Source organism: Odocoileus virginianus, unplaced genomic scaffold, assembly GCF_023699985.2.
Source record: "Odocoileus virginianus isolate 20LAN1187 ecotype Illinois unplaced genomic scaffold, Ovbor_1.2 Unplaced_Scaffold_1, whole genome shotgun sequence".
Lineage (NCBI taxonomy): Eukaryota > Metazoa > Chordata > Mammalia > Artiodactyla > Cervidae > Odocoileus > Odocoileus virginianus.
In genome coordinates this window covers 202,260-215,318 of record NW_027224263.1, presented here as the reverse complement: position 1 = coordinate 215,318, position 13,059 = coordinate 202,260, and the positions used below count along the sequence as shown (strand labels likewise).

Below are 13,059 nucleotides of genomic sequence, written 5' to 3'. Positions count from 1 at the left end.
ATAGAGGATACTATTTGTGAAATGCATATGAATAAACTTTAAAAACTCACACATCAATGATTACTCCAAAGAAAAACTTTCATATAACATAGAATAGTTAACTTTTTAAAAATTAATTATTTAATTGGAGGCTAATTACTTTACAATATTGTGGTGGTTTTTGCCATACATTGACATGAATCAGCCATGGGTGTACATGTGTCCCCCATCCCAAACCCCCCTCCCACCTCCCTCCCATCCCATCCCTCTGGGTTGTCCCAGTGCACCAGCTTTGAGTGCCCTGTTTCATGCATCGAACTTGGACTGGTCATCTATTTCACATATGGTAATATACATGTTTCAATGCTATTCTCTCAAATCATCCCACCCTCACCTTCTCCCACAGAGTCCAAAAGTCTGTTCTTTATATCTGTGTCTCTTTTGCTGTCTCACATATAGGGTCATTGTTACCATCTTTCTAAATTCCATATATATGCATTAATATACTGGTATTGGTGTTTTTCTTTCTGACTTACTTCACTCTGTATAATAGGCTCCAGTTTCATCCACTCATTAGAACTGATTCAAATGTGTTCTTTTTAATAACTGAGTAATATTCCATTGTGTATATGTATCAGAACTTTTTTATCCATTCGTCTTTTAATGTTATTCAATGCCACCATTCTTTGGTCAAATAATACTTTAAAAAATAAATATTAATTAAGCTTTGAATACCTTTGAGTGATTTGTAGAGGATCATCAAGGACTGGGTCATTATCAAATGTTTCCTTATCAAAAATTCTTTTTATAGCATAGTTTGCCAGTTGTTCCATAAGAAGGTATGTTTGGTTAATATGTAAAAACATCGAAAAGTAGTGATTCTCCCCTTGGGAACACACATGAATACTCTCTGTCAGTATGACATTTGAAGTCTTTTCAAGTTTTGAGACTGCATCCCAGGAGATAATGAGTTTGACTGCAAATTAGAGTTATAAGCAGATATGATTAAATTTCTCAATGTTGATTAGTGTTTATCAATCAGGTCTTTTAAAACAAATAATAGTCACTTAAAAAATGCTATGAACAACTAAAATGCTTTTGAGTTCAAGATTAGTTTAAATTTTGAAGCATAACAATGAACATACAACAATTGATTTTAGGAACAGATATAATTCACCAGGGAAGTCCCTAATTTTAAATAATTTTTAATCTTTTTTTCTGATTTGATATTTAAACCTGATATTAAATTTGGTATTTCAATTTATACAATTATTTAACTATTGGTGTAAAAGCTATACATGTGCTATGAACAGTACTGCTTGATTCTTCTTTGTAGCTGTAGGCCATTAGGTACTATGATTACTATACATTAGGTACTATGATTACACAACATACATTATGTATTGTATGTTTAAAACAATTATTTAAATATAGATTGAAGAAAGTGCATAGTTTAGAACAAGGGAAAAAAAGGATATGTCAGATTACCATCATCGTTTAATATTCATTTGCTTCCCACAACAGGCAAGGCATTCTATATACAATTCAAATGGTTCTTATGTTAAACAACCAGTCTTAAAAGTATTCTTCCCCAGATGAAGTGAACTTTTAAATGTATAGCTTAATTACCTTTAATATCTATCCTATTACTTTATATGCAACCTAATACCATCACAAAGTTGATAGGTACGTTTGTAAATTCAAAGTCATAGTAAACAACAGAAACCACTTACTTTCTGATCCTAACAAAAAAGAATAGAAGCTCAGAAAATTGGTGCTAAGATATAGCCAACCCTGACAAGGAACCCGTCCTTTCCAATAACTGCACGAGTAATAGGTCACTAACTTTTCCTGCTCTGGCAAACCAAAACATTTTTCAAATTTCAGAAGGGCTTCTCGAAATTTTTCAGGATCGTCTTCTTTTGCAAAAGAATGTTTTCCCTCTTCAGCAATTAATCCCTAAAGGAGACAAAATAATTTCTGAAAATTAGTAATTATCCACCAACAAAAATATACCGCACATGTTTAAACAGTTCCTTGAATAAAACTGTGTATACACACACACACACACACACATACCTACATCTCTTATGACAGAGGTGGGCAGATCTTCTTTAATTTTGTAATTCAATTCCTTTAAATTTCCAATTTTGTAACTTAATCTTTTCCTAATGCCTCAAAAGAAGCTACCAAAAATACAGGTGCTAAATATTATTTTGATTGAGTGAAGGGTTCATTCAAAGAGATTCTGAAATGAAAATATCCCTAAGTGCACTCACAAGGGCACCAAAGACTAACTACTAAGTTTACAACTCTCTTTAGCTCTGATTCTGATATTCATATGTGTGCTTCTGCTAGTCCTGAAAGGTGCCAGTAAAACAATGAGCTTCCATGCAACTTTCATCCTCAAATAAAAGGGTTGAAGAGTTTAGTATTCCATCTAAAAAACTATATCCATGCCACTTACTCTTATCTTTCCTTGTACAAAATTAGTAATATCTTCATTTGAATCAAACACAGATAAGGTCTTCATGACATTTTCTTCTAACCATTCCCAGTGTTTGGTTATTTCTTCTCTATCAGCTCCTGATTAATAATAAAAGAGAAAGAGAGACTCAAAGAAAACTTCACACACACAAAAAAACTGCTCTTGATATTTATAAGCTTAGTTTAAAAAGATATAAAATTATATTTGCTCTTTTTAAAATATGATCATCATAAAGGAACAGGATACAATGTTTATTGTCCATGTCATCCCTAAATGTGAGTATGAACACTAGTTTTCATTATAAATAGAAAGAATAAAATACTTAATGAAAGTGGAGAAAAGTAACTACAACTCATGAGAAAAGATATAAAATTTTGAAAACAAGGTGCCAGTAACTGGTACCTACAGTAACCAGTTCTTTTAAGAGAATATACCAAGTGTGTGCTCAGTTGCTCAGTCGTATCTGACTCTTTGTGACCCCATGGACTATAGCCCGCCAGGCTCCTCTGTCCATGGGATTCTCTAGGCAGGAGTACTGGAGTGGGTTGTCATTCCCTTCTCCAGGGGATCTTCCCAATCAAGGGATTGAACCTGGGTTCCCCACATGGCAGGTGGATTCTTTACCATCTGTGCCACCAGGGAAGCCCAAATATATAGAGTACCAGAATATAAATATACATAATTTAATCTTTGGTCTTCAAATAAGTCAGCACTGTGCCTGTGTGACTGAAAATAGCATGCATATGACAATCCTATGCACACTGCATAAACATGGATCTCAACTGTGGCAACTCCCAGGAGTATGAAGACTTCTCTCAGTCAACTCTTTCATTAAAAAGCCTAGTCAACTTACAGAAATTTTATGAAAGAGATTAGAAATCCTATAGCAAGGTTAAATCCCGTGATCTGCTGAATCAAGGTTAGGTGGTTTACTGAGGGTCAGAGTACTTGCATTGACAGTCAGTATTACACTTAACTCTGGGTTGCTTTGGTTTGAAGAACATTTTAATATCTATCAACTTCCCCCCAAACCAACATAGCTTTAAGATCTCCCCAGCACTGTAGATTATACAAATCTCACTCAAAAGAAATATCCTGACTTCTAAGTATGTTTTATGACACATGGAGAGTGATACATTAAAAAATTTATTGATGGACTTCCCTGCTGGTCTAGTGGTTAAGAATTCATTCACCTGCCAATGCAGGGAACATGGGTTCTATTCCTGGTCCAGGAAGATTCCACATACGTCGGAGCAACTAACCACATACGTCGGAGCAACTAACCCCATACCTCACAACTACTGAGCCCACGCACTGCAACTACTGAGTCTGCGCACCTAGAGCCTGTATTCCACAACAACAGAAGTCACCACAATGAAAAGTCTGCACTGCAATGAAGAGTAGCCCCTGCTCACTGCAACTAGAGAAAGCCCATACATAGCAACGAAGACCCAGTGGCAGCCAAAAATAATTTTTTTTTAAAAAGTACTGACACTTTTAAAACTGCCTATTTCCTACAGATCAGTTAGAACTATATTCATGTTACTCAAGTCATCATACCATGTGTAATAACTTTCTTTAATGAACCACAAATAAAAGCCACGGGGAAATTTTAAGGCCTTTATTGTGGCCCTTTAGGTATAAAGAAGCTTCACTAATAGATAACTACTATATTTCTGTGTGTTTCCCAGGTGGCTCAGAGGTAAAGAATCTGCCTGCCAACGCAGGAGATGCAGGTTCAATCCCTAGGTCGGGAAGATCCCCTGAGGAGGAAATGGCAACCCACTCCCATATTCTTGCCTGGAGAATCCCATAGACAGAGGAGACTGGCAGGCTACAGTCCATAGGGTCACAAAGAGTCAGACATGACTGAGTGACTGAACACACATGCACTGTGTTTCTGCATCAGGTTAATTTGGGAAGTAAGTTGTATAATCATCCTTTTTTTTTTTTTAAAGAAGTGAGGATATAATTTCTTCCAACTCAACTTAGAGTTGAGGTTATAGATGCCTCATGATGCCAGTAAGTATAATATCTTCCATATTTAGTTTAAATTGTATTCTATTTGAAACAGTCAGGAGAAAACACTCATCAGAAACACTAAAGGAAACTGAGGGGGAGATGCAAAAACCAAGCCACACAGTTTTAAAAATTAATTGTATGCTATACGTTCACACACATGAACTGTCCAGAAATTCACATGTTTCTGTATTTAAGTATATCTACTTAAAAAAAGAGGGAGAAGAGAGAAAGAATAAGAAAAAGGCAACCTTTCAACATTAAAAAAAACATAAATCTCAGATTCTAATTTAGACCAACATTGTAATGGCATCATTAAAGAATTAACAATTGTCACTGTATTTTTTCTTAATTTTGAGTTGCTATGTTAAGAAGAATCATCCTAATTCCTTTTCTACCACAATAGATACATGTGGAAGAATCTGAACCACCTGAATATGGATGCATTTTATTCATGGATGAATATGTTGCACTACGTGTAAGTTATCCTTTCATATTTCAAGGATATGATGCCTTATTCAGGTTTTCAGGCTTATATTTTCTTAGAGATCAGCCTTTAAGTTTTGGGCTTGATTCTCCTCATCTGCATTATTAGAGATGAAACAAAGAACTTCATGGGGGAGGTTCTCATCTTCCTAGCAGTTGGGTTAAGCAGGAAAGGTGACTTGAAGAAAGGAGTCAGATTAGCAGTAGCACTGACCAAAATTTGCTCAGAATCAACACTGCCAGAACACATGCTTCAGGTCTCACATATTAATGGATTTAAAAAAAATCTGAAATCCTTCTTAAATAGATATTTTTCTAGTCTTTCAAAGTAGAGCTGCACATTTAACTCAATTCTAAATCAAAACAACTGGGGAGATTCTTTTCCCATATAGGTCATTACAAAGTATTGAGTAGAGTTCCCTGTGCTATACAGTAGGTTCTTATTAGTTATCTATTTTATATAGTAGTGTGTATATGTCAATCCCAATCTCCCAATTTATCCTTGACCCTCCCCTATACCTCATTTGTTTTCTACATCTGTGACTCTATTTCTAAGTCAACTATACTCCAATAAAAATTAATTTAAAAAAACTGAGGAGTATAAATAAATTTAAATATTCAGTTTCTTAAGATCCTTATTTGTTTGAATTCTATGTTTTAAAAATCATACTCACCACATGCAATTGACAGGTAAACTTGAGAATCTGGTGTCTGATGTAGGATGCGAAATGGAGCTACTTTTGCAGTAGAGTCTAAGACTGAATCAAGAGTCCCAACCAAAAGTCCTGTTGTAATAAAGAGACTGTTGAAACAAGGATCTTACAAGAGATAAAATCAATATTGCTTCACACGACTAACAACCAATGGATATTTTTTTAAATTTCTAACTCAAAATACAATCGGGATGAAGAGATTAGTGTTCCCATGTCAGTAGTGCTTTAAAAATTATTTTTCAATAAAATAATAATAATAATTATTATTATTATTATTATTATTATTTGTCTAAACCTCATGATATATTTGCAGCACTTATTTACCTCCTTCACAAGGTTATGTATAGAGCAGATAAGAATGTAGATTCTAGTATCAGAGATTTCCTAGGTTTGAATCCTAGTACTAACTTGTGTCAACTTGACCCAGTTGTACTTACCTTTTCTTCATCCTCATTTATAAAATAAGGGGGTAAAACTGGAGCCTACCACAAAAGGTTGTTGGAAAGATAAAATGAGTTATTATTACACATAAAACACTTAGCACAATGTTTAGCACATAGTAAAAGACTCAATGTTAGCTAATACTATAAGAAAAACAATGAATTTTAACAAGATAAAAATCTTGATTAATTTAAATGCTTAAAGGAGATTTTTTCTTTTTAACATTTACTTCCTCAATTTCAAATTCAAGGTTTTGATTATTTAGCTTCAATTTAATTATCTGATATTTTTTACTCCTCCTAGAATAAGTTTCCTGTTTTCTTAATTTCTCAGTTAAAGTCTTTGCATAGCAAGTCTGGGCTTCCCTGGTGGCTCAGTGGTAAAAAATCCACCTGCCAATGCAGGAGACCCCAGTTTTATCCCTGGTCACAGAATATTCCATGTGCCATGAAGCATCTAAGCTCGTGAGACAACAATTAAGCCAGTGCTCCAGAGCCGGAGAGCTGCAACTACTGAGCCCATGTGCCCTAGAGTCTATGCTCAGCAACAAAAGAAGCCTGGGCACTGCAACTAGAAAGTAGCCTGGGCTCTCTGCAACTAGAGAAAATGCCCATGCAAAGCAACAAAGATCCAGTACAACCAAAAATAAATAAATAAATAAAAACTTAAAAAGTCTCTGCTAAGCAAGTCTCTTTTTTACCTAGAAATGTTAATGGAAGTCTTGTAGCCCAGTGTGGCAAATCTAAATTCTATGTTTTCTTCAAGACCCAATTCCCCTATGAAATCTTCATTGGCAACCCCAAGCAATTATGCCTTCCCTTGTCTCTGATTACACACAGCACTTAAAGTCTGTATGATACAACCCAGCATTCTGATGATTAGATTAGTTATTACAGCTACTTTCTAAGTACTTCATGTATATTAATTTTGCCTCCTTACTTAGATTATTAATTCCCTGAGGACAATAACCATGTCTTCTACCTCTAGGTTTCTATCCCTAACTTTCAGGAGCAAAATTTGTTGACTTAACTGTATCAGTGAGACAGCTGAGAAACATAAATCAACCTTTCTTTTCTGGAAGCTTTGACTGGTTGAGTGTTGCTTTTACTTTATGAGGCATTCCTCTTTGATTTAGCATACAAACTTGAGAAAAAAATAACAACTATAAAACAGGCCTTTGGCTATTTTCCTACCTTTACCCACTTAAAGGGAGTTAAGATTTCAAGCAAGATTTGAATGAGAATATAGGTACATTGGCAGATGTGAGGTAGGGAGTTATTATAAGCATAGAGGGAAGTAAATTAGAAGAGTAGAAGATAAAACAAAGAAATAAAGAGAAACTTGGCTCAGTTGAAAGGAAAGGGTGGGAGAGAGATGTAGGAACTGGTAAAAAGTAAAAACAGGGGTCACAAAATGCAGCATATCAATTAGCAGTCTTAGAGGTCAGTCTTAGAAGATTTTGGCAATCACAACATGTGCAGCTTAGAAAAAAGCAATTATCTGATATGAAAAAGTTGTAATATGAATTGAAGACTAAGAAAAAGAAATATGAACACCCAGACAAATATTATGAAAGAGACGGTACGGGGGAAGAGAGAATGGGAATGAAGACGCGAGACATAGGAAGTGATTCTATGTCAACTAATGAAGGAATTACTGATTGGCTGGAGATAAAAGGAAAAATAAGTCGATCACTCTCAGTATGAAAAAGTGACTGTGAGAAATTGGAGATCTGGCTAAGAGATTAGGGATAAAGTAAGAAAAGTGGGAGCTGGTGAAAAAGAAAAGTGGGAGTTAAACATATGCAGATAGCCTCTTCAGAGCAACATAACTGAAATTACTCAGGAAATAGAAAAAAAGGAGGATGTTTTCATTTTGAAGATGGGAAAGTGAAAATACTAAAGATAAAAGAGGCAGTGAAAGAAAACCAAAAGAGGGAACTATCTTCAGGTTGAAAAAATGGCATGTATATGAATGCCTGTTTATATAAATAAACATGCAATGACTTAACAAAACTGTCAAAATAAGGAGTTCAAATAAAAGCATTCATTAAAAACAGCAAAAGCTTTCAAAAAAGTTTTTGCAAATTTGCAAGGAAAATTATTTATTGCACATTTTGCCACATTTCAAAGAAAAGGAGCTCAAAGTCTATTTCCTTCTTCATATACACTAGAAAAAGCAGTATTAGAAGAACAGGAAAAAGAACAAAGAGGTAAAGAAAAGTTTGGCTCAGCTGAAAGTTAACATGGGAGTGTGGATGTGTGAGGAGGCAGAAAGGAAAGGAGAGACTACAGATCATTATTCCTGAGTAACATAAGAAAAATTAGTTCCTTGATAGAAAGTTTGAGACTGGGGACAAAGTAGTCAAAATCACTGGCATGAAAGGTAATTTTTTTTGCAACAAAAGTGTTTGCAAGATTATAACTGCTTTACACTATGCAAAAAGGAAATTGGTCAGTTTTGGTAAGTGCTTTAAATCTGGCAGCTAGTGCAAAACCATGCAACAAATAATTTGGAAGCTAGTGCAATACATTTCAAATCCCTTGGGGAAGTCTTCCAGCTCATTAAGCTATAATCATCATCAAGTCCCTGCAAGCCATTCAGGAATTAATATGTACCAAAGTCTGGGTTCTAGAAGTACAAGAAAATGAGCAGAGAACTTTGGGTTGCTTTTCCATATACACAGAGGTTTATCATCTGAGAGCCTGAACATCCAAGGTCATGAATCAGCCTACATATGGGAAGGTCTATAGCAATAGAAATGGGCTTCCTTGATGGCTCAGAGGTAAGAATCTGCCTGCAATGCAGGAGCCTCAGGAGACATGGGTTCGATTCCTGAGTGGGAAGATCTCCTGAAGGAGGGCATGGCACCTACTCCAGTCTTCTTGCCTGGAGAATCCCATGGACAGAGGAGCCTAGCAAGTTACAGTCTATAGGGTCGCAAGAGCTGGACATGACTGAAGTGACTTAGCATGCATGCATAGCAATAGTAAATTGGGAAAAGAATACTGTTTGTCAGCTGCAGGACATAAGAAGAGAGTTAAAAATATCAAGAAACTCAAATCATTTTTTGAATGTCTATAACTGAGTAAGGTAATGTTCTATACCCTGTTAAAGGTCTGTGCAGTTTATAGCACTCTGCCATATAAGTAGCAACAAACTTATGAAAGAAACCATCACCACAGTTGATATGAAATACTTTTTATTAAATGATACAGCAAGATAACAAAAAGCAAGGTTCTATGATTTTAAAAAACAGACAACTTGTAGGTAATGAACTGTTCATGAACCAATTATTTTTGGATGGATAGAGATAGAGCACCATTGATGTCAGAGATGAAAAAATATCCTAGCATGTCATATAGCCCAACCACCGACACATTCATCTAGTTTATAGTATCCCTGATAGGAAGTCTAGCTTTTCCCTTTTTAACTCCAGAGTTCTCCCAAGGCAGCCAATTGCATTGGTGGGAATTTCTACTAATTAGAAACTTATTTCTAAAATATTTTTACAATTGACCCATGAACAATGCAGGGGTTAGTGGAGTCAACCCCACGCAAGTCAAAACTGCATATAAATTCATAGTCGGCCCTCCATGTCTGAAGCTCCACATCCGCAGATTCAACAAACTGAAGACTGTATAATACTGTTGTATTTATTGGGGAAAAAAGCCACATAAAGTGGACTCATGCAGTTCAAACTCCATTTTGTTCAGGGTGAACTGTAAATTTCTAGATGTTATACAATTAAAGCTGGTTTCATAAGCTTACGACCTGTCCATAGGGCCTCATGCCAGAAGGGCCCCATGCTTGCTTTAATACTCTGCTGTTACATCTTTAAATTCTTAATTTTTTTAACATAGAGCCCTGCACATTTTCTTTCTTTTTTCCCCTGCATTTTCATTTTGCACTGAGCCACATACATTAGGTAGCCAATCTGGGTTACAGTGGTTATCTCTGGGCAGCAGGATGATGGGTGGTCATTTTCTTTTCCACAGCTATACATATTTTCTGAAATGAACATTTTTTTAACCTTTAAGATAGAAAAATGAAAGTATTTCTTACACACTTTAAAAAAATAGAAAATGATGGTCTTCCTTAGGATAAATACTACTTTTGCAACTTTGGGGCCATACAAAATATATGCTCTATTCAATATGGTAGGCCTTCAAATATTATTAATATGATTATAGTTCTCTTGTCTCCTTGTGCTTATTTTTCTCATCTTTTGGCTTAAAATATACCTCGTTCTTTCATCTGTTTGTTGTAAAGAGATTGTCTGAGTCTCTTATTATTTCTTCTGCTATTCTCTTAACATACCTATTTGTCAAAGTCTCATAAAATGTGTCTTTCAAACCTGAATATGAATAAGATCTGAACAAATGCAGGTTTTTTATACTGTAGGCTACATGGTTCTATTAATGCTGTCAAAGATCATACTAGCTTTCTAGTCATGATGTCATATTATCATCATACTAACCTTGTGATAATTAACCTACTTTGACCTTTTTCACAAACACAAGCACCAACCTAAGTATTCTCTGTCCTATACAGCTGATTTAAAAAAAAAACATAAATGCAGTTTACATTTACGTATGTTAAATTTTATCTCATTGATTTCAACTGAGCTTTTAACTTGTCCAGATCTATCTGAATCTTGACTTTATTTTCCATGATAGTGATTCTCAACTGTAACTGCAAGTTTGAATCATTTGGGAGAGTTTTTTTTAAAGATTTATTTATTTTAATTTACTTTATTTTTGGCTGGGTTGGGTCTTCGTCACTGCACAGGCTTTTCTCTAGTGGCGGCAAGTGGAGGCTACTCTCGTTGTGGTCTGAGAGTTTCTCACTGTGGTGGCTTCTCTTGTTGCAGAGCACAAGCTCTAGCGTGCATGGGCTCAGTAGCTGCAGCTCCCTAGCTCCAGAGCACAGGCTCAGTAGTTATGGCACAAGGGCTTAGTTGCTCCAAGGCATGTGAGATCTTCCCGATCAGGGATTAAACCCATGTCTCCTGCATTGGCAGGCAGATTCTTTACCACTGAGGCACCAGGTAAGCCCTGGAGGAGTTTTACAAACTACGCAAGCTCACTAAAACCACTAAAGCCTGAAGATTCTAATTTAATTCATCTGGGGTAGGGCCCAGGTATTCTATTTTTCCTTAACTGTGTTTTATAAAAATTTTCAAAAAGAGAATAATAAACTAAAACTTCTATGTGCCCATGACATAGCTTCAGTAATTACCAACATTTTGCCAATCTTCTATCATTATTCCCTCCTAGAGTATTTTAAAGTAAATCCCAAATATCATATAATTTTACCCATAGATACTCCAGTGTCATTTAGTTTGTTTAAAAAGGTTCTTAGTTGAATCTAACATGCAGTCAGTATTGAGAAAACTGATCTGTGGTATTAACTGTCACTTTCAATTTTCAGACACCTGCAAATTTGATAAACATTTATTTCTTACATTAGGTTAATAATAATACGAACAAGTAGGCTGAGTGTTGGAGGAAGGGACGCTATATAATAGCCAAAGCTTGAAGATGGTGCTCATTATCAATGTGTTAGTTTAGTACACTTTCACTTTGACAAGTGGCTTTTTCTGCCTGTACACTGGATTGAGGACATTGTGTAAGGCAACACTGCTCCAGCTGCAGAAGTTATTAAAATGCACTTCCTAATACAAAGAACATTTAATTTCCATTCTAAGTAAAACACTCAATTATAAGCTTTGGCCATAGAAATGACTGTCGAAACTTTATAATGGATTCTGTATCTTGTCTTCAGTTGCCAGGTTTACAAAGTCAAACCTTTACTGAATTTTTTATAATCTCAGGTTCATTAAATGTTGATGAACAAACTAACTGGTAAACTCAGTAGGAAATACATTCAAATAGGAGAAAGTAATGTTCTCAGTAAAGGTCACAGGTCTTCCTCTTTCTACTGCTTTTGCTGCCAGTTCTAAGTCCTTAAAACAAGATTGCGAACTCTTCTTTTACAATAATCCAATAGACATAGTTGACATTTTGAAAGCTGCCAACTTTACACTAAAAGCTTTAGAAAACAGTTAATAAAAATAATTCTGTGTTATTTTCCCTCTCCTTGCATTTTTTACAGACATTTACTTGAAAACTAGATATACATAAGCACTCATTTCCTTCCCTAACTGAAAATAAAGATTTGTTTCATTAAAGGATTTAGAATTTTGTAAAGGTAAGTAACTGAGCATAAATGGCAGATTACAATGTCATGGGGCAAAAAAGAATGTAAGAATTATCCATCAAATACAGCTATACTTCTAAAGATTAAAACAGAGAAATATGAGAATTGTTACAGCACCTTAATATACTTCAAGACTTATGCATCAAGGCACAAAAAGAGTAGCTCTAAAAAAATTAAAGAAAATAACAACATCTGAATTCCTAGGGGCAAAGAAAAAAGCAAGTGTAGCAGCAAATGGAATCAGTATTTTAAAAACATTGTTTAGAAGAACTAAAGCTGGCTATGATTTTGGTTAGTTTAAAACAAGAGAGCAACTAATTTAAGGATAAAAATCAACAAATGTGATTACTTCTTGTTTTAAAACTTCACTTTTTTATACTAGAGTGAAAGAGAAAAAAACAAAACCATCTAGACTGGAATTCAAAGGGCAGTGGAGACAAAAAACAACAAAGGTTTCATTCTCAAGTCCTTTTGATTTTCTATCTCCAGTTTTCCAGGTTTTCCTCTTCTATAGATGAGGGTGTTGCTCTTCAACAAACCCTTCTGGTTGCTAAGGGCAATATATCTTGAGTTTCCTATTTTCAGCCACAAATAAGTGAATCTGGAGTACTTACTGTGTCCCCAACAACTGCCATCTTTTGCTTCTGCACTAGCATATTATTCCTCCCACTTACAACGTCCTCCCCAGTTTTCTCTACCAAGCCACATCCC

At 35.2% G+C, this 13,059-nt stretch overlaps 1 protein-coding gene across 2 annotated transcripts in view; it reads right to left on the bottom strand.

The window, feature by feature from the left end:
• Window positions 1-13,059, bottom strand: part of TBC1D8B (TBC1 domain family member 8B) — an 83,614-nt gene that overhangs the window by 60,495 nt on the left and 10,060 nt on the right. For both annotated transcript variants that reach the window (XM_020877937.2, XM_070462209.1), the window contains exons 2-5: window positions 5,647-5,757; window positions 2,447-2,565; window positions 1,713-1,938; window positions 715-955 (exon numbers count right to left, since the gene is read on the bottom strand). In XM_020877937.2, coding sequence (XP_020733596.1) covers window positions 715-955; window positions 1,713-1,938; window positions 2,447-2,565; window positions 5,647-5,757 — 697 coding nt within the window. The remainder of the gene's footprint in view (window positions 1-714; window positions 956-1,712; window positions 1,939-2,446; window positions 2,566-5,646; window positions 5,758-13,059) is intronic.